This window comes from Melopsittacus undulatus, chromosome 2 (assembly GCF_012275295.1).
Source record: "Melopsittacus undulatus isolate bMelUnd1 chromosome 2, bMelUnd1.mat.Z, whole genome shotgun sequence".
Classification (NCBI taxonomy): domain Eukaryota; kingdom Metazoa; phylum Chordata; class Aves; order Psittaciformes; family Psittaculidae; genus Melopsittacus; species Melopsittacus undulatus.
This window is the reverse complement of record NC_047528.1, coordinates 108,981,377-109,004,304: the sequence shown is the minus strand read 5'-3', so window position 1 is coordinate 109,004,304 and position 22,928 is coordinate 108,981,377. Positions and strand designations below refer to the sequence as shown.

The window sequence follows — 22,928 nt, the reverse complement described above, 5'->3', positions numbered from 1 at the left end:
AAGCAGACGGTCATCATTACTAAATATTGACATGGTGCTGAAACAGAGAAAGCTTAATAAAATCACCGAGATCATTAACAGAGTGATAGCAATGTAATGCAGTGCATCCCCTTTCTTCCTGAGTAACTCTGTCCAGCTCTTGAACACAATTTAGAGCCTGAAGCTGTGTCTTGGCTGGTGCAGAGCCAGTCCCTGTGCCAGGGGTGCAGGCTGGGGCAAGGCAGGCACACTCAGCCCAACAGGCCCACTGGGAGGTTTCCTCAATCACAGCTTGACTGCTGTAAACTCTTGGGTCTCCTGCAAAGAGGTGTCTGTGGAAATAAATGGGAAGTGTCAGACTTCTCACATCTGCTTTAGCCAAAGGCCTTGTTTATTTGCTTTAGGCTGAAGCCAGTGTGCTGACAGAGGAGCTGTTCTGTTGAAAGAAGGAAATGGTAAATTTACCCATTCCTGAATTATAGAAGAGGAATATGAACATTTTTATGGCAAAGCGTAATGCTACAATACTTTAATTTTGGGAATGACCATTTTGGTGTTGTATTGCCATACTCTACCATCTTTACTTTTGTGCTATAGACTCTCAGAATTGAGAACCATAGTATTTTTGTCTCAGTAGAGTGGCTACTCTTGCAGTTCTTCAACATGCATATGGGCATCTGATAACACTACAGCATATTTCAAGGACTGATCTATCTACAAATGGCATCCTAGGGTGCATTAGAAAGGGTGTGGTTAGTAGGGCAAGAGAGGTTCTCCTCCCCCTCTACTCTGCCTTGGTGAGGTCACATCTGGAATATTGCGTCCAGTTCTGGGCCCCTCAGTTCAAGAAGGACAGGGAATTGCTTGAAAGAGTCCAGCGCAGAGCCACAAAGATGATGAAGGGAGTGGAACACCTCCCTTATGAGGAGAGGCTGAGGGAGCTGGGTCTCTTCAGCTTGGAGAAGAGGAGACTGAGGGGTGACCTCATCAGTGTTTACAAATATGTAAAGGGTGGGTGTCAGGATGATGGAGCTAGGCTTTTTTCAGTGATATCCAGTGATAGGACAAGGGGCAATGGGTGTAAACTGGAGCATAGGAGGTTCCACGTTAACATCAGGAAGAACTTCTTTACTGTAAGAGTGACAGAGCACTGGAACAGGTTGCCCAGGGGGGTTGTGAAGTCTCCTATGTTGGAGATATTCAAGGCCCACCTGGACAAGTTCCTGTGTGATGTACTCTAGGTTACCCTGCTCTTGCAGGGGGGCTGGACTAGATGATCTTTTGAGGTCCCTTCCAACCCTTGGGATTCTGTGATTCTGTGAAATGAGGGGTAATTCTTTCATCCATTTCAAAACTGCATATGTGGGCAGCTTAGATCAAATGTACATACAATCATTAGTCATACCTTTTGCAGAAAAATATTTTCCTTATTTCCTAATTTTAAACCTAACCATTTTTCGACAGGGGAAGGTTTGCAGTAGAAAAGCACTGGCTCTAGAGCTAGATGCTTTAGCATTTCTTGAATTTCCAGTCACATTTTTAGGAGCATTTGTTTTCAAGCCAGACACTGAGTTTTTCCTCTTAGCAAAGTACCCTTTTAGACAAAAAGGGGAGAAAAACCAGTGGGAGTGTCTACTGAAATGTACAGCTTTATAATGTAATATACATAGTTTAAAATCCTATATAGTCACTTTAATTGGTATTCTGCATCATAATTGTTTCTTACAGCTTGATGTTTAGAATTTTTCATGCATAGTTTAGGTGAAAAAAATAGCATGTGGTGCTGTGATTGTTTAGAGCTTACAGTTAAGTACATGATTTTCTTCTTTGTGTCAATGCCGGTGCACTTAAGATTTGTATGGATTGTTTTCCACGTGAAATAATTGCCGCAAAAAGCATCTTTCCCCAGCTGAATATATATATGTTGTTATTTCTTTTTAATTTATGAACTTCAGCATGCTGCAAAACCAAATGAGTTAAGTAAGAACTTATGCCATTCGGACGACAATGAGCAAAGGAACTGTCTTGGTGTTGCAGCATATTTTGTATTTGGATTTCTCATTTTGAAATAGCTAGTCATTGATTGCTTGATTTATTTCTTGATTTGTTCCCCCTGATCCATTTTCTCATCATTGTATTCTGTCTATAATTATGTAAATACAAACCAACAAGCATGTAATTGTTAAAAAATCCACTCTGGACTGTCATCTGTTAGATTATTTGGGAGAGTCCTGTAGAGCTATGTTTTCAAATATATGCATGCAAAATCACTGTGGATTATGGGTTTACTTTCTAGAAACACTAGTTTTCCAGGTGCACATTGATACTCATGAAAGATCTCCTACTATGGATAATTCTTTTGAGGCACATTACTATTGGGGTTTTGAGTTTATTTTCATTTGCAGTACTTGCTCCCTGTTTGTATTGCAGAATCCCTAATAACAACTTTCTGTTGAATTTCTTTTGTGAAGGAGGTCGTAACGAAGTTGTCATCACTGAAAATAACAACAGCATAACTGAACAAATCACTGATGTTGTCAAACAGCCTGCCTTTATAGCTGGCATCGGTGGTGCCTGTTGGGTAATTCTGATGGGTTTCAGCATCTGGCTGTACTGGCGCAGAAAGAAGAGGAAGGGGCTCAGCAATTATGCTGGTAAGAACGGTAACTATTTATTACCATCTCATCAGGTTCTATTAAACAGGTGCTGTTAAATCCACTTTAAAAAACATGTTGAACTTACTTAAAGGTGGCCTGGGTGAATTTTGTATGCTTGTTTTAAATGTATGCTGTGAAAATGCTGGTGTATGAGAAGCTTTAAATGCATTGCTCAGTACAACATTTCATCATTATCATAAGACAGTCTTTATTTTTACATCTCCAGCACATCTAGCATAAGAAAGTTCAGAGAGGATGGACTATTCCTCTTGCTTCCTGCTCAGAAGGCACTCTGTTTGCAGTCTGGCTCCATTTATGTGCTCAAATGTGAATTAGACTAGACCCTTGGAAGGAAGGTTAGAAACAGTATTTGGTCGTCTTCTTCATTCCCATGCATTTCCATGTCTTTGAAGCCATGTGCATGGGAAAAGAATGGAGATACTAAATTAGTGACTCCACAGCTATACCTAGAGGAGAAGAGAATGGTGAATTAGAGAAGTGTGGTCAAAATTTACCTATGGCATAAGCCTTAAAAAGCGTTGTCTTGGAGGCAGAACACCTTGGAATGCCCTCACAATGTGATCCCTCTTGGATGAAATGTGTTGTTCCAGCTACAAATCAGTTTTCGATAAACACATTTAGAAAAATAAATACATTTGCCAATTGAAAATGTTTTCTTCTTTCACAGCCTGTTTGTTTTGTGTATTACTCTGTGTTTCTGGATTTTCATAGATTTTTTTAGGAAGTCAGGTATATTACCATAAAATTGGTAACTCTGAACCCTAATTTAACACCACAAAGCTGTTCTTCAGATGTCGGGGTAGGTTCTCTTGTAGTGCTTATTGACATTTAAAAAGAGAAAATTCCTTTTCGAGCAAGATTTGCACAGTTGACAGACAGTATTTAATGTTGACATGTATCACACTAAAGTTATACTAGTACTATTCTCTTTTCAAGTTATCACATGCAAACCCAAGGACTCAGGTTCCTTAAGTGGATGAGCATCTCTAACAACTTGCCAAAACTCCAACATTCATTCCCTGCTCTCAGCCCTCAGCTTTAATCATCATCAGACTCACCAATGTCCAGACTGGGCTCACTAAACCAAAAGGAAACTCTTCTATGTTGTTTTTCAATCCTTTCCGATGAATTAATTTTCCATTGGCTTACTGAAACAAGGCAACCCAAGAAGAAATCAGATGAACAGTGGAAGCAGAGGGAGGAGAGACCCTTTCAGTGGCTCTTGGGCTGACTTGGTTTTTGTGGAACCTCATCTTGCATCACCATGTATCTTTCATAGGTTATGCTTTTTGCTGAGGTGTTTTCCAATTTCCTTTAACAGCAATGACTTTTACTGACTGAGAGGTGAGGTGGTGTAGCTGAGAAACTAATACATATCACACACACCTACCCATCTGTTTCTATGAAATACCAGTCTAGATCCCAAGATATTTCATATTAGAAGATAGCTGTACTGTTACTGCCCTTAGGGAACAATCCTATGGATAAACTTTGGACACAAACTAAGACTACTCTTTTTTTAAAAGCAGAATTATTAGCCCTGTGTGTGAGTTGGCATGCTGGGGGTGGGAAGGGAGAGAGATTGAGAGCAAAGTCTTGTATACTTTAAAATGTATAGCTGTAAATAATTATAATAGTCATAAACAGTGTGTGTCCCGCAAGTCATTCCTTCTCATAATGTTTGCTGCATCTAATTGTGGTGTGAACATTGCATCATGCCATGGAATTCCCATTGTCAGAATTATGAAATAGTGTATGCTTTCAGCAAGGGAAGTTGATAACAGATCATGCTTCAAACTTCATCCTCATGCTCACAATTTGGAGAACAGCATGTCCACACATGAAATCTTCAAATATGACTGTCAAAATTCACTGCTCATCTTTCTAACCATCATTTCTCATTGGCTGCTGGCTGGTTAGTGCTTTAAGCTCAACTGTTGTGCCTTGCTTATGATATTCAATCACAGCTGAGTAAATTCCAGAGGAAATTCGTGCCCTGCAATTAGTGCTTGTTATCAGGGTATGTAACTCACAATGTGTTTGCTTTCTTGTTTTGCAGTTCAGTCCTTCACCTTCACCCCTGCAGGTACTGTCCATTAGTCTGTCTCTTGCCTCACCAACACATCATTGCAAACATTAGCTATCTTAAGTGCTTACAAACATATGAGAGATGCAGAATTAGAACCAAATACAAGGAGAAATACTTATGCTGTCTATCTGTGATAAAAATGGTGCGTTCCTTCTCCTAGTGATTCCAGGGTACCATCAAATCTATCACCATTAATACCAGTCATTCTAATTCTGCATGCTTCTTATTCATCTAAGTCCTCAAAATTATGCAGTTTTGAAAGTAATTTGCAGGACAGGATGCTTGAATTGACTTAATATAAACAAGCATTAATTGTATATAACTGAATTTTTATTTTAAAGCTCAAAAAAATAATCCCAAACATTTTTAAGATCAAACTGGAGAAATGAAACTTTGTCTCCAATTCAGCTGTTAGTTGTGCATAAGTCAGCCTCTACTGTGAGGTGTTAAAATCTTCAAGCAATCTAGTGAATAACCTATACATGCCTTGCTTTTGCAGTGTTTCTGAAATGAAAGCGTTTGTTTTTCTGCCTATCCAATTCAAAGCTGATATCCTAGTTTTCATATCTTCAATGAATATGGCAATACAGTAGACCATTATCATAAGCGTGATTAAAGATGGGTGAAGAATAAACAAAGTGTGGCTGAAACAGCAGGTTGCAAACATCTCAGTCAACATACGGAGAGTCAAGAAAAATAGAGCATACAATCAATAGCACTAATTCATGCAAATAATTAGCTTCTCTCATACATAAGCTCAAGATTCAAAACTCAAAAATAATTACACTCCCTGGTATGGTATAAAAGCTGATAAATCTCAGCATTTCCCAGTAGAAGTCTGTAAAGTCTTTTGCATGTAGCTTGGCCCCTCGGTGGCACTTACCAAAGCTGTTTCTTCTTCTGTCCCCTCTGCTATCCTGTCATCTATGTGATAGAGGCTAGTCTTGCTACTGCTCTGCTGAAAAGGCCTTCATGCTTGGTTAGCTGCTTTCTCACTCTTGCTTGTATCTTCAGCCACAGCCTGAGTGTTTAGCTTAGTAGGAGAGAGCACGACTACTAAGGCAGATAAATAAAGGTGGTGGTGTCTGCTCCAGGGCTGTGTGACATTGTGAGGGAGAAGTGTCCTCATGGAGAAGCTCCGGGGTCTCAGGAATTGCTCCTCTGGCTTCCAGGCAGGTTTGTTCAACTTAGTCTAAGCTGTGGCACAGAACATGCTACCCTAAATGCTTTACTTGCTTTTCTTTGAGACACAACATGGGATTTTTCCAAAATGAAATAATGCATCTTTGCATTTGGTTCCTTTGAACATGCCAAGGTCAGCTGTCTGTAACTGTGGTGAAGTTTTTCCACTGTCTTGATAACGTATATTGGCATGACATGGGATTGTGCTGGAGCCACAATGACTGTGCATGATTCAGTGTACTTCATCCACATGTACTGGGCAACTAAGATATGTCAGAGGCACTGCCAAGATTTGCTTTAGAGAATTATAACAGCACATAGCTCTGTTTCCTGGCCTGTAAACATTTTTGGAGGTACTGAGAACCTGAGTCATCCAGGAGTCAAGTCCAGAAAAATATCATTAATCTAATAAGCCAGTTGTTCTTATGAAAGAACAAAGTCCATATTTTTTATCTTTATATACAGAGCTCCCTAAGAAATATTGCTAGTTCTCTAGTATTTGAAGAATTTGTCATTGGTAATATCATTTAGACCAATATATCTATGCTTGTGGAGGTTTGACAACACTCACAACTTTATGTTGTTCCCTGTGAAGTTATGATTCATAAACAGTTCAGTTTCAGATCTAAATATTTATAGGCAGTTGTATGTAGCTTTCAGAATCTCATCAGAGGCAGCTGTCAGTAAAGTTTTGCTAAATATGAATTTTCCTAATATACTCAAGTTTTAGAAGGTGCACAATTTTTGTTCAGACATCTGTTTCCTTCAGAAAGTTGCAGAATGTGCAGATTTGACAGTGTAATAAAGAGAATCAAATGTGTTAGTATAACATTCATACACTTTCTATTTCAGACACAAAAGAAAAACTTGTATGTTTCAGTTATTTCTGTTATAATTGGCTTTTTTTTCTTCAGTTGTATTTGCATATATGTAGAACTTAAAGCACTAGAAATAGTTTTAAAGTCTGGATTTTACTTGCAAAAAAATGTTCTTTTGGGTCATTTTCAGGTTATAGGTGATTTACTAGGACTGTTTTATTATTTCTGTTCTGTTATTAGGCTCCTAAAAGATGTAAGTTCTGCTGTGTTACTAAAGTACTATAACACTGTGTAGGAGAAGAGCAAACAGCAAATATCACAATGGGTAAAGACTTATGTCAGAGAAGAATGAATTTAAATTCATTAAGCTTTCTGTCTTTGTGAACATTTTCATAAACACTGATCAATTGCTCAGATGGTCACAAATAAAGTGACATTGAAAACTGTAGCTTCTTACTTATTTTCAGTAGTTACTGAGCCACAATTCTGTATGACACTTCCTCCACTTCCCTTTCCCCCTTCATGACTCATCAAGCACTGATGGCAATACCAGTACTACAAAGCACATGATTTTTGGCAACGTTTGTTAGATTACTGCTGGTGAGTAGTAGTGTCATCTGCAGCTCTACAAGGAGCATGTATTTTCAGGGCCGTGACGTATTACCGTAAGAACTTCTTTACTGTAAGAGTGACAGAGCACTGGAACAGGTTGCCCAGGGAGGTTGTGGAGTCTCCTACGTTGGAGATATTCAAGGCCCGCCTGGACAAGTTCCTGTGTGATGTACTGTAGGTTACCCTGCTCTTGCAGGGGGGTTGGACTAGATGATCTTTTGAGGTCCCTTCCAACCCTTGGGATTCTCTGATTCTGTGATCATCAAACCCAAATCTGGCACAGAGACATTGAATACAGTTGTTACCCATTTTCAGCTGTCTGAAAAGTGATATCTGACCAATTATTAGATTAATTATTTTGTTCCTGTAGTACAGTGATGGAACAGAATTTGTTTATTTTGTACTGGAAGTTGCAATTGCCTTCTCAAAGTTTGGTATAAGGACTTATACAACAGAGACATGGAATCCACCTGTAGAAATAAGAGCAGTTTCATTTATCAGCTTATCTTTCCTGCACTCTCAAACTCATTGTTGTGCCAGTACCCACTCCCTTGAATCCCCAGGTGTGTTTAGACCATCAGTCATGCAAGGAAAGTAAACACGTATTTTCACTTTTGAGTAGGCAAGCTTATGTAGTGACTAGTGCTCCTTGGGATTAAAGATTTCATGAAACTGAGTAAACAAAACCAAATTAAAATAGAGAGTTATGGAATGCTACACATTTTATGCGCAGCTCCTGAAACCGTTAAAGAAGGATAAATTGTTTGACAGAATCATCCAAAACTAGACAGAAGATTTGATGGAATTTTTATATGCTGATTATCTGTTCTGAGCTAATGCTTATTAAAAGAGGATTAATCTACATTCATATTTGAGGAACAGCTTATCAGAAAAAGGAATGAGACTTGCCTGGCAACATTAAAGTTTTCATTTGCAGTAGGAAAATGTGGCCTACTAGAGATAGGCATACAGAAAGCTTTCTAAAGCTTTCGAAAGCTTTCTTGCCTCAGAATGTCAACTTACTATACATTTGTATTTTTCCAATTCTAGCAGGCATGAAGATTAAGTTTAACCTTGTCAGATAATATTAGTAAATGGCTCGGGTACCTCCTTATATATTTCATAAAAAGCATGTGGAAAGCTCCTTAACGTATGCTGTTCTTCGCACAAATATATACAATATAATTTCCTTAAATATTTATGCATTTAAAATGCACTTTGGATTATATTTCTGCATTTTTACAGTCCTTGAAGTATAAGCTGGTGGGGATTCCTTCAAAATCTCTCTATGCAGAGGTTATTTTTTCATCTTCGTTTGAAAACCAATCTCATCCCTGCAGGTCTTCAGCCTTTCTAAGAACATATATCAGATGCAGAGACTGCTGAAAGAGCTTTTTTGCTTCCTCGGTGATAAAAAGCAAGGGAGATGGGTGGGTCAGGGATAGGGACATCCTTCCCTCCCTCCTCTTGCATTGCCCCTTGAAATTGCTCTGCTTCTTTTTGAAGTGGAGACAGGATGAATAAAGCCAGCTGTCTGTGTGTTTTATTTTTACAGTGACATCTACAAGCCTGCATTGCATTAAGTGTGCTCCTATTCAGGCATTTAGACTTGTTTTGTAATTGCAGAAATCAAACTGCAGGCAAAAACCCTGACAAAACGTACGGCAGGAATGATAAACATAGTGCTTTTGTTGGCAGCCTGACCATATCTTCTGTTGTTAGCTGTCTTTCCTTTCACAATATTGATTCTAAAAGAAAGGCATCTTCTCTATCCTGGCTTAGGTAGCCCATTTATGTATGGCATCAGGAATATGACTTTTCTTTCTTTACCATCCTGATACGTCCACATTTCAAGAGGAATTTTCCTAGTTTAGTTGATATCCTGGAGCCTTTTCCACCAAGAATAGTAACTAAAATACTTTTTTGTTTATTTTCTAATGAAGATTATAACCATCTGTACACTGGTACACAGGGTGGAGGGTAAGCAAAAGAATGTGTATTCCTTCCCAGTTCCATACACATCATTTAAGCCAAGCACAGTCTTTGCAGGAAAAACAGTGTCACTCCAAGACAAGTTCTTTTTTTAATAAACTAAATTGAACTTTTCTTCTAAAAACAGTGTTTATGTTGGAAGGGTGTAAGATGATTTTATGTAGGAAAAAGCCAGGAAACATTTACTACAAGCAGTATACACAGAAGTAAATGGTGTGATACCTGTCTCTTCTCAACATACTCATATGCCACAGCCAATCTGCAGCAATTACAGCTCCAGCGAAGAGATTCCAATGTCATGTCTTCTTGATGTGTTTCTCACAGCATACCTTGGAGTTTTTTCCATACCTCACTACACAGAAAGTAAAATGTGCCTGACAAACACCGCTGCAATCTCATACTAGCTCTGCCATTTCAGCTTTATTTATAAAGGTACACAAGGGATATCAATATTTCGAAGGCCACAAGTATTGATATTTTTTCTCCCCAGGATATTAAATTCTCACACACCTGTATGTGCTATACAAGCAGTGACAGTATTATTTCAATAGTGTTTCTGGTAGATGATAGCTTAAACAACAGCATTAATCCCAAGAAGTTTTCAGAAAATATGTTTTACTAGAACTCCCTTAAATCTGTAAACTTCATTTATAAGGGTTGTTAGAGAATGCACCGTTATTGCTCACTTTCCTTATTTCTTGTCACTTTGACAAATGCAGAAAGCTGGAGAAATGGAGTGTTAAATTTGAAGAGGAGGAGGAGAAAGGAAACATTATCTAATGTGCTTTGGCCAACACACTTTTAAACATAGTCTGGCAGTACCCACCTCTTAGCATATTCACATGTGATATCCACAGCACCTCAGATTATTCATTTTTAAGCAATGAGAGGTACAGTCATTTGACAGCGTATTAGAAACAATGTGAGTGAAAGTAGCATCAGCTCTAAAATTAATTAGCTGCAATGTTTTGCCATGTCTTGTTTTTTAAAGCAGACTTTTATTTAGTACTTCCCATACTTTGCATTTTGATTTTCTTTTCATTAATTGGTTTGATTACATCCTTTCAAAATTCAGCTATTAACCATTTTGATGTGACATATGACTGCAGTGATTTTCTGATATTGATATTAGTCTGTTCTTCGGTGAAGGGTAATTAATCACCCTACCCAAGCGCTCTTCCAGCAGTGCTTCCACTGGGGCCAGTGTTGTCCCCTTTGCTGAATGTGAAATTATCCTAGGAGTTAATAAAGTGACAAGGATTCTATAGGGTATCAGAAGTATTATCCCAGTGGATTTCTGTCATTGTTAATTTTTTTAATGATCACAGTATTTCTATTGGCTGTAGTAATTTTGTCTGATTAGAATGGTGTATAAGGCAAAGCCTAATCTTGAATCAATCTACTTTGGACTCATATTTGGAAAATCTTGCAAATACTCTGGGAGCTATAATTTAATGATTGGAATGTCTGTGTTACAAAGGCAAATAGTATTTCCTAACTGAAGCCAATCTGAAATTAAACTGGCCACAGACTTTTCCATTCCTCTCTGAAATTCAAACCCTCAGCTTGTCAGTGGCCTGTAAGGCTGCAGGGGTCCAGGACACTGATATAATTTAATAGTCTGCCTTATCTGTGCCTGACAATAAATAATGGGATATTGCCACTGAGAATGAGAGTAGTCTGTTGGCCTTGATTCAAAATGTTTGCCAGTGCTTCAAAAAGGAGCATCAAATGTTGTCAATTAGCATCTCACCAGTAATGTGGGTTTACCTATATTGCCCTGAAATGTAATCCTGTTAATAAGAAAGATAAGGGATAGGCTGTTGTTTTTCAAACACCCATGAATGGAGCCATAAAAGTAATTGTCTCACTCTGAATATGTCCTTGGCATCCTCCATGGCAAGACTGGAAACACATTTTTTTTTTCCAGTGATATTGGCATATATGCATTTATGTGTGGGTGCTGGTTCTTATACTATACTTCTAATGGAAACAGTGCAGCTCCATGCTTTTTTTCACCCCTTCAGCTCTAATAGAGCTGCCACCTCTTTGTATTTGTCCTGGGAAATGGCATATTTGTGTGGTGACATTATATTACTGCATTACGACACGATATTAACTCACTGGTGCAATGTCATTATGTACTGAAGAAAAGCATGCCAAGAAAACAATTTCATCACATGGCTCAATCTTGCAAAGCAAAGTCATATGAAGGGGCCTGTGGTAAATTCAGGCCTTTTGCCCAGGCATCAGCTTTGCCTTGCAAGCTACAGAGCAAATTGATGTTAATCAATAACGTGCAGTGAAATCCAAACCAAATTGTAATCCTCATGTGTTTGATGCTTTTCTTACCATTTCTGTACTATGTTATGTGATGATGCCAAGAGGCCTCCAATCTTGGACACTGAGCAGTTTGAATTGTTACTTTTAATTATTACTAATTAATTTTCCCTGTCTTATATGTGTGTGCGTGTGTGTATGTATGTTCGTTTGTTTCGTTTTTCCAACCAAAACACAGTCACTTTCCAAAGAGGAGATGGAGGACTAATGAGCAATGGAAGGTACGTTTCTTTGTATAAAGGTCTTTCCATTGTGTTAATTGTTAAAATTAGGGATCTGAAAAATGTTATAGGTGATGCACTTGGGTCATAACCGATCATTGGGAAAACTGACAACACTAGGAGGAGTTCAATAGCTTAACACAAGGTTTAATGACCTATCTGCTGTGCACTTTGGAGGATTCAAGCCCAGATGTTTCATATCTCCCAGATGCCCTGGAAGAAATGAGTAGTAAATATCACAAGGAATGTGTTCATTTGTTACTGGGATGTTTATTGCATTAATTAGACATTAGCAAATGAAGTTGCTGTTGTTTAAGACTCCTTATTGGCTCCCCTTAAATTGCTGTGAGTGAACAATTACACTTAATCGATCACAAAATAAATGATTCATGGATGATGAATAGGCTGTAGATTGATAGGACTGGATTCTACAACTTTGGCTACTCAACTGAAATTGATAAAAGTTGATAACAGGCCCATATATCCTCATCTGTTTTCCCTTTGCCAATATGGAGATTGTAATTAGGCCCTGGTAATAACTTCCAATCTCCTGTTTAATCAATATTTTAGCAAAAAGAGATTAGGCCTAATGAGAGCGAGTAGATGTGGCAAGAAGGCGGCTGGGTCTTCTTATTGCCGTTGTCATAGAAACCGATGTTTCTCTTAGGGATTGTACCAGGCAGGGGTCTATAACGTACAATGATCAGAGATGTTGCTCCAACTTCATGAGTGCATTAATAACCTGGAAACGCTGCAAAAGTGTAGACAGGGTTTTCTTTTCATTTAGGGGAAGGGGACGTCTGTAGGAAATTACTGTTTTCCCTGTTAAATACAAATGCAAACAATCCACCTGCCTTGCTAAATTTCTGGCTGTTTATCCTAGAGTGAGCAAGACATGGTGCTTTATGGCCCAAGTGTACCTTCTCTTTCAACAGACTCCCTGTTTAATACTGCTCTCAAAGCTGGGAATTACAGGGATATAAAAGCCATGCAGTAGTGGCACTTAAAGAGAGCTGTGGATTTTCTATTTATCCTGCTCAAACCTGTTTGCCTCTAAACTGTCCAAGAGTGCTCAAAGAAAGACTTACCAGCCTGCGGATGACAGCCATACATTTGGGATGCAAGGGGAAGAAGAAATAGTAGCCCAAAGTCCTGGAAATGGCTGATACGGAGCAATCAGTTTGAGTGATGGCTCCCTTGAGGCGATAATTTATCCTGCAGCCCTGGTGTAGGATCCCATGATGGTGCTGCCTAACCCCTGTTTCACACAGACAACGGAGTTCATTTGGATTCTGGCAGAATCACAACAGATGCCTAGTCCCACTTCTACTGACAAAGTTGATTTGTATATAACCTTAATTAACTGCTCAAGGTCTTTAAATCATCAAAGGCTACACAATTTTAATTTGAAAGGGATGGAAGTCTCCTAAACTGTCTTTTACCTACAGTGTTAGGAGAACAGTGATACAGTCTCTTCAGTCACTGGTTGTCTCACAGATACTTTGATTTTTTTAAGTGTGTCTATATATATTTGTATGTATATCTTTTTTTTTCTATTCTGCTTCAGTCGACCAGGTCTGTTGAATGCAAGTGACCCCAGTTATCCTTGGCTTGCAGACTCTTGGCCTGCCACAAGTCTGCCGGTAAACAACAGCACTAGTGGACCCAATGATCTTGGCAATTTCGGTCGTGGAGGTAGGTTTCCTTTAATTAATTCACGGTATAGTGCACAATAGAATCATAGACTGATTTGGCTTGGAAGGGACCTTAAAGAGCATCTAGTTCCAACCCCACTGCCACGGGCAGGGCCACCATCCACTGGACCAGATTGCTCCAAGCCCCATCCAACCCTTGAACACTTCCAGGGATGGGAAAGCCACAGCTTCTCAGGGCAACATGTTCCAATGTCTCACTACCCTCACAGTGAAGAATTTCTTCCTAATATCTAATAAAAATCTATTGTCTTTCAGCTTAAAGCCACTCCCCCTTGTCCTATCACTACAGGCCCTTGTAAAAAGTCCCTTTCCAGGTTTCTTGCAGGCCTCCTTAAGGTATTGGAAGGTTACTGTAAGGTCTTCCTGGAGCCTTCTCTTCTCCTTCTGTTAATTAATACCTATGATAAACACTGTGTAATATTTACATCATTATAGTTATTTCTATGTTTGACTCACAATTTGATTTAAAATTGAGTTTAGAAAGCTTTGTTTCTTTCTACTTCTTTAAAATGTAGGTCTAATTTGTAATCTACCCCACAGTGGTGAGACAGGGTCTGCTTATTATCTCAAGAGAAATGTATTTTTTGCTCAGACTCATTACCTCTTATGTGAAGATGAGCAATCTGCATGCAGGGCAATGTAGTCAGGGATAGAGGATGGCTGTAACAGCAGAGAACTCCTCAGGGGATGCAGGAAGGATGCTTCTTCAGGAGGACAGAAGAACATTGTTGCTGTCAGCTTACCCATCCTCCTCCTGGTGAGGGACTGCTCTCAATCTCAATCATAAGCCATGAAGAAGGTTTCAAAAATCTTCAGAAACTTTCCTTCTTATTGGAGGAAAAATACACAAAGAGGGGAACCATTTAGATTTTTTAGGGTTTTATTTCCATTTTGAAATGAGAGAAGCCTGTTGGGGAGATGAGGTAATGATTAAGGTGATGAATCTTTAGAGGGGTTATTTTCTTTCAAGCATTTTACTTAGATGGGAATTTCAAGATGTGTGGTTGGGATTTCTAAAAGTGATAGTAATCTTCACATCTCTCCTACTTCCTTGGTTTCTGTGATGTTGTAACACCGTTAGCTCTCCATAGTGGTATTCACAACAAGAGTTCCTAATGTAAATGAGTATAGAAATATTTCTAAGCCATAAATAAGTAAACAAAAGTCAGGACAACTTTATATATCAAAAATACATTAAAATGCAAAAAATCTATAAAACCGTCAAGCTGATAAATGTGAAAAGAATTCACGTTTGAACTGTACCAGAATCTGCTTCTGAAAACCATCTCTCACATTGGTTATATGTTCCCATACAAAACTTCTTGCCTGTGGTTTGAGTACTGTGACTTCAAATTATAACAAAACACTCTAGATTTATTTTCCATATAAAAATGTTGTAAAGCTTGTCTTACAAAAATATTTTAAAGTAAGCAAAACTTTATATAATACTGAGAAGGCAACTGAATTTCTACCTTCTTTCTTGTGAATATCTTGAAAATAAAACCCTTCAGTACTTTTCCATCTTTTCTTAAGCTCACATAATACAGAAAAATTACCATTTTTCTTTTAGCATTTGGCTTTATACAACTGAAATTAGAAGCATGTCTTAAGGGTTTTGGCTTCAATGTGGATGAGGCATAGATCCAAATTTGTCCAAGTGATGCAACAGTTATATCTTGAAATTCAGCAGCTTAATTCCACCCGTCATCTTTACAGTTAAGCTCATACTTTTATTCTGGCTGGTTTGGGACCACTTTTCCATATCTGTTTCAGCAGCTGAGTTTGGACTCTTCTTCATTAAAGATGCATCACAAGTCAGACATCTCTTAACATGAATTAACTGCGTAGATAGGACTTGGACCTTTACTTGTTAAAGGGTTTGTGAAAATATAAAAAGTCTCTAAGAATTCTGAAAACAGTAAGGTGGCAATCAGTCACTCTTGAAACTCAGAAACTGAGGCAGGCAGATCTAACATTGCCTTTAAGAATGAAATAAGTTGTGTCCTAGATAGGCATTTGAGAGCAAGGCTATGAGTAGGACGCACAGGTTGGGTTTGGAGTTGCACAAGGCCACACAGAATGGTACTACATCTCAGGAGGGAGGAAGAAAGACTTTTCCTCAGGAAGTCCTTCAGCACTATTTCATTTATTTCGAGAGTTACAAAGCAAGGTGGATTTTGGAGTTTTTGGGAAAGCGTCCAGTGGGAAATGTTTCTTCATCTTTGGTCTGAAATGTTCAGTGTGGGTTATTTTGCTATGATGACTTGGTGGGAAAATCACACTTGATTTTTTACTAGGTGATTATGGCTCTTTGTAAAATAGCACTTTAATAGTTCTTTGAGTGCTTAGTGTGTACATTTCCTTGCGGTTAAAAAAGTAATCTGTGGTTGCACTAGAAATTCCCAGAATGTCTGGAGAACCTCATCTTATTCGTAGGAATGACTGAAAGTTCTTGGCTGGTGGGAAGCTATGCAACTTTCCTTTCAAGTGTTTGTAAATGTATAGTTCTCCATTTTAAAATGACTGTATAGGGATGATACCTCTTCAGTTGCCTGAAACTTATAAGGATAGATGTATGTCTTGAGAGATGAGACATTTTGCTAGTTTTCACTTGTGAGTCTGCAAAGCCAACACGGACATCTTGAGCTGGACTTCCTTCATTTTATACATCAAACAGAATTTATTTACTAAACTTCAATCCACTATACTTTGATGAAACCAGTTGTGGAAAGGAAAACTCTTCATATTGTAAATGAAATGGCAGAAAGACAGGACTGCACATGTTGTATTTGCACATAGATGCTATTATGATTGTGTGCTGGCCCTAGAAAGCACAGTGGGTGAGTGTAGATAGATAGTAGCAACCTGATTTTGAAATATTGCCTGTAGTTTGCATTCATGGTAATTTTTTTTTTTTACTTACATTTTATCTGCAGATAAAAGTTAATACAATTAAGGCATTTTAAATATTTGATTGTGCCCATTTCCCTGTTGTTGTTGTCTGCAAAACCAGATCATAATGATAGACCCAAATTTAATATCTGTTCCTGCACTCTCTCTACTGAGCACTTGTTATTGCCATATTTATTGTTAATAATATGTTGTTGCCCTGAGACTGCAGATGTTATTAGGATCCATATTAAAATGTTTGTTATTGCACATCTGAATGCAGTAGAAAATAGTTCCATGGTCTAAATGTTCATCCCAGGGAAAAACAAAACAACCCAAATCTCCCAAAAAACAGTGTGAGGGAGGCCATATCATATCTCATTGCTGGAAAAGTCTTGAAACAGTGAGAGAAAAACTGTATTTCGTAAGGTACAAACCCCATATCTGAGTCTGGAACTGAACCTAAACTCTTGTCTAGATTCAAGAATCATCTTTTTCTCTCTGGAACTTAAGGTATATAAAATGTCTGTGATGCCTAGAATTGCATCTGGGAATCCTCACTATAGAAGTACACATTATCTCAAGTGTGGTCTAATGGCTGGAATCTGTATCTGCCATTCAGCTGTCAATAGCAAGTGGCATATAAATGATGCATTTTTTTAACAAGTAAAGTCCAAAATGGATTTAACTTTTCAGAGTTCAAATAAGTTGTAAAAAAGTTCCATTTGATATATTGACCTCTGAGACAGCAAGAAAAGGGTTATCTGCTGAGCTGTGGTTCTTCTTGGGGCATCATGTCAGTCATCATTAAATTCTTCACACTTCACTAGTCTCAGCTTCTAAATCTAGTATTCCACCAGCAAAGGTCACTACAATGTTTAGTAAGGAGAGAGATTGCCAGTCTAACTGATTAAAGGTATAAATTGCAGTGTGTGATAGGATTCAAAAGATGTGAAAAGTCAACAGATATTTAGTTAAATATGCTGTACTGTTTTCCAGGTAAACGTACTGGAGTACTTGAGCAAGTTGTTCTCCATTATCAACACTGCGTTGCCATTTTAAGAGACTAATCACTTAAATCCCTCAAAAAAACCTAGATTTTCTTAAATGTAATGGGAGCAACTTGCCTTTGTCAGGGTTTTCTTTTGTTGAAAAGGAGAAACATACTAGCTAATGTCACAAACAAAATTAGATAAGCTGATGCATAAAACTTCAAGGAAGTCAAGGTGATGGCCTTAGAAAATTACTTTGAGAGCTTTGGTATTCATTTAACAGTTCTACTATGTATTTGCTAGGAAAGTTTTCTCTGTGGTTTGTAGATTCACTCCTTTCATCATTTCCCTGAAGCCCAGACAGTTTCATTGCTTCTGACATAGAGTGAACAATTGAAAACATTCTTCAGGAGAGAAATATTCCAAACTTCCCTTTCACAGTTGAAGGTATGGGAAAAAAAGAAAAGAAAGATGGTTTTAGGCAGCGAGACGTGAAGGACAAGTGGTAGGCCTGTCACAGATGCTGATAGTATGGTGATGGTTGTACATCATCTTCCCTTCGCTGGCTCATGGACCTGTCTCAGCTGAAATGCAAACATGCAAAATGACACATTTATTTTTCATCTTAAACCTTGATACTTTCAGGCTTCCTGTGCATCAATGATTTGTTTCATTCCCCTATGTTCACCACAGATGTGCTGCCACCAGTGCCAGGGCAAGGAGATAAAACCGCTACTATGCTTTCTGATGGAGCCATTTACAGCAGCATCGACTTCACCACGAAAACTAGTTACAACAGTTCCAGCCAAATAACACAAGCTACACCATATGCCACCACCCAGATACTGCATTCCAACAGCATCCATGAGTTGGCTGTCGACTTACCTGATCCTCAGTGGAAAAGCTCAATTCAGCAAAAAAATGACCTGATGGGGTTCGGTTACTCTCTCCCAGACCAAGGCAAAGGCAACAATGGTAAATAATCTCTTGTTTTCCAGAGCCCTTATATATACACCTATGCATGAATTAGAAAAGTCTTCTTAGTATGTGAGATGCTGTTTATATTTACCATAACTAATGCTTACATGCTTTGCATGCATAGATTGTGTGCTGAACCTCACACAATCGCGAAGTGTATTGTTCTCTGCTTTTAACGGTCTCTGTCCTGTGCTAATCACCAAGCCATCTGCCTTCTGTTAGGCTAGGATAGGTATACATTTAAAAGAAAATTAATTAAACTTGCTGCCCCACCACATCTGACTTGCTAACTGCATGTGTTGCATGTGCTTGTGCTGTCAACTAATCACACGATGCCACTGTGACCTTTGCCGTTTAACCCTTAGCCTTGCTTTACATCCCTGACTACCGCGTGGCTGAGGGATTGGCTAATAGATTACCACACAACCAGTCACAGGATTTCAGCACCACCAGCTCCCACAACAGCTCTGAAAGGAGTGGCAGCCTCTCAGGTTGGTTCCACTGCCGTGGGTGGGTTAGGGACGGAGGGGTCTTGGTCAGCAGCTCACCAGGGAGGTGGAAAACCTCTCACACGCACTTCTTTGTGGGTAGGAATGTGGGCACGAGCCCACTGGAACATCAGCAAGCAGCGTCACGTTGGCCTCTACTGGAAAAGAAAGCCTTTTGCAAAACCTATTTGGAGATAATTGGAGAATCCTCCCACCCAGCTTGCTTGTTGGTGCAACTGCAAACCTTGCCTTGTCACATCCCTTCCCTGACAGCACAGTTCATGGAGCAACTATATTTCCACATCAATCCTCACTTTATTGATCTTCCCACACTGAACTTCATGAGGAGATGAATATTTTTGTTGGGTTGTTAACAGATTCCCCACTCCCACGAGCTGTTTCAAAACGCTGTTTTTCAGTGAAGCAGCTCAGAAATAAATGTAGGGCCCTGCAAGATGAGTGGGGTTTCAAAAATTGTGCCAAGTCTGCATAGAAACCAAATGTAAATTTTATGTGTGCTGCATTTTATATTGGAAACATGACACATTTTCATTAGATGAAAATGATTTTGGAATTATTTTGATTAAATGAAAATGATATTTAAACACACCTTTTCTTCATTTCTTTAATTTTGCTTACTTCTTGCTTATGTACCACTATGTCATTTTTTGTTTTCAAGACAAAACCTGAAAAGCCAGCACTTAAAATGCAAGTCTGCTATTTCATTTAAGTGAAATATGAGAGCGCTGAAGTGACTTAAATTTCAAATTCATACTATATCTGTAGCCTTCTGAATTTCTACTATAAGTTGGAACAATCCTAACCATAACAGATCAGTCCTAGAAATGGCTTCTTTATGTCAATTTAAATGTCTGTTCAAATTGAATGTTGAGATTAGAAGCATATAATCATCGGCACATAACTCAAATAGCCGAAGGTGTTTGCAGGTCTTGTGTTCTCGTAGAGAGTATTAGCTGTTTCAAGTGAGACTGAAAAATAGGTTTGTGGCATTGACAGAGAGGTATCTGGGAGCTAAGTTCAGACAATTCTTCAAGGAGGGTTCTTGTTCCTTGTTTGTGAGATGTATTGGCAAGTAGCTTAGGAAATGGGCTTGCTCCTCTGGCTGCATGGATATGCAGAAATTGATATGCTGAGGTACATATGTGCCGCTTATCAGAGGGCAGTGTCACACATCAGATGTGTTGACAGCTACAGCTGCCTAAGAATTTTCTCAGAAAATACATAATTTCATTGGAAAATAGTAGTTGATCAAAATCTGGACTTTGAACCAGTACTTCAAGGGAAACATTATATTTTGTGTAGTGTTTTCAGTTTTAAGTAAATTTTCCAACAACATACAGAAACTTCAGGTTAGCCCGTCTTTTTGTATGACCAGATCCTGTTGTGATCAAAGCAGCTGACATCTGGATGCCCCAATGCTCAGATGAGTGTCAGCCTATTGAACTGCAGAGTCAGTATTTTGCTCTCCCTTGCCCGCTAATTATGTCTTTAATACAGGCTAATTATGTCTGTAATACGTGAGAAACTGGGGGAGAGCTTCAAATATTCTGACAACTAGAGCATCACTGGAGTCAGAGACCAGCTTTGATTATGTAGTCCCCATCAGGGTGAAGGGATTGTTCTCTCGCTTCCTTTGTTAGTACCTTAAGTACTACTTATTATGCCGACTAAGTTTCTCTCTCTCTCTCTCAAATGAATATAATGAGAAATCCTATCCCACTGTGGAATGGAAAATAGCTAAAAAATCAACTGCTTTGTGAGGCAGGGAAATTTTGTGGCTGTACTTTGCACAGCTCCCAGCTTATGTCAGTGCTATGATCTTCAGCCTGACTGGCAAATTCTTTTTCTGGGGCCTGATTCATCTAGAGATTTAAAGAACATAATTGAATTTCAGTGTGAGGAGACATTGAAACATCAAGCATCATTGCTATGGGGAGATGGAGTCATTGAAACATCAAGCATCATTGCTATGGGGAGATGGAGGCATTGAAACATCAAGAATCATTGCTATGGGGAGACAAGGCTTCAGTGCAACAGTTTTCAGATACACATCAGGCTTTATGTATTAGGTGTCTGTTCCACTAGTCTGACAGTGGAGTAACTTTGCCCATGGGGACAGAAGAGAAATCTCCTGCCCAAGTGTACAGTGTAGGCTGCTTTCCCCACCAGTAATGACCTTGGAGTTCCTTTCTTCCTCTTCATCTCTACAGTTCCTCAGCTCTCAGTTTCACTCTTTCTAATGGCTCCGTTGTCTTTGACCTTTCCCTCCAAAACCCCCCAAATCCGAGTGTTTCCATACAAGCACTTCACACATCCAACCTCCATTTGACCCATCTAAGATTACCAAGACACTACACTTCCAAAATCTTCCTCTGCACCTCAGCTGATCTCTGCATTTCTCTTCTCTGAGTTTTCCTAGTTTAAATCCCCCTGCAACATACAGGCACACACTCTTATGCACATGCTTTCTTCCCAAAGCTGCCCCTCCTGCCTTAGCTCTTGCTTCCTCCTACTCTTGCTGACTTTTACAGAATTGGCCTATGTATGGCCTGCAAGTTGCACTTAGCATACTTCTTTTATACTGTTCTGCTAACTCTGCTTTCCACCGCACCTATGCTCTGAAAGCTTCATTTTCCCTCCAGAAAGTTAGTTCATTTGTTCCTTCATTGCCACCATTGCGGGGGTGTCTTTTCTATTGATCAAAATGTTCTTTCCCTTTTCAAGAATGCTTCCCTTTCTGCCAGGCTACAAAAAGGAGGAAAGAGCCTGTCTTGCATCCTGATAAATGGAATATCAGCTCAGTTCACACACAGTGAATGACATGATCTTGGCTGGATTTACACTAAATACTCCAAGACAGGGAAGGAAGAGCTCTGGTCTGGAATTGAGTAGTAGAAAGCAAAGTCTTGTTTTCAGTGTGCTGCCAGCCAGGCTGATTAGAAACCTTGCTGGACTCTGCCTGTCCATGGCAGCCAGAATAGGAGGTGATGAGAAAAGTCTTGGTTACTTCTGAATCACAGAATCACCTTGTTCTTCCATCTCTATTTGTTCCTATTTTGGTCCAGCTGACATCTGGACATAGCAGAAGAAAACCACTGCCTCTTAGATGAAAAGTCCTGTGACACGTGGTTCAATCTGCTGCTGGAATTGTACCTCCTTTTGTATGTCTCTATGCCATGGCTAGAGCCATGGCACAAGTTGTGCTGCCTGCTAGTGCACAGTGTCACCCTGCCTGTCAAACCATTTGTGGCCTTTTTAATTCATTGCTGTTGAGAACTTTTTACATAGGGTTATTGGGCTGATCCATATAAATCAGCAAGATACATTAGTGGGTAAGATGGATTAGACTGTGCTTTCTGCAACAGGCAAGTGATGAGTGGCTGCCAGCTGGGTACCCCACTGAAAAAGCATATGACAAACCATCTTTCCAGCCAACAATACAGAGGGTTTGAAAACCACAACAAAATGGCAATAAATAGATGGGACTCCAAGCAGTCAAGGGATTCAGAATCTTGTGCCATTCTTCCTCTTAATGAATTCCTGACAAGAAAGAGGAGTCAGTGCTAAATGAAAGAACTGAAACAAGTGGGATAAGAGCTTTCTCTGTATCACTTTCCCACAAATGGAAGTGTCTCAATGGGAGAAGTGGGTACAAGGATGCTAATAGAAGAGAAAAGGGCTTAAGCAAAATGCATAAATGCATTGCTGACTTCATTTCTACTAGCTTCCTCCATTAGAGTTGGACATCTGAAATAATGCCTCTTCTCTGTAGTGCTCAAGATATGTGAATCCTGTGAAAAAGACCATTCTAAAACATTGCAGATGACTTCCTGATGTTTTTATAAATGGAACTTAGTAAATTCCTATCAGCAAAACCCTGTTTCTTTCTGTTTTGACAAACTTACACTTGACATTCTGTCTGAAAGAATGAGTC

The 22,928-nt window shown here is 39.1% G+C and overlaps 1 protein-coding gene across 5 annotated transcripts in view; it reads left to right on the top strand.

Annotated features, from left to right (window-relative positions):
* ROBO2 (roundabout guidance receptor 2) overlaps positions 1–22,928 on the top strand; it is a 400,731-nt gene that overhangs the window by 340,372 nt on the left and 37,431 nt on the right. For all 5 annotated transcript variants that reach the window (XM_031046916.2, XM_031046914.2, XM_034073045.1 and 2 more), the window contains exons 17-20: positions 2,451–2,633; positions 11,869–11,911; positions 13,479–13,606; positions 18,201–18,482. In XM_031046916.2, coding sequence (XP_030902776.2) covers positions 2,451–2,633; positions 11,869–11,911; positions 13,479–13,606; positions 18,201–18,482 — 636 coding nt within the window. The remainder of the gene's footprint in view (positions 1–2,450; positions 2,634–11,868; positions 11,912–13,478; positions 13,607–18,200; positions 18,483–22,928) is intronic.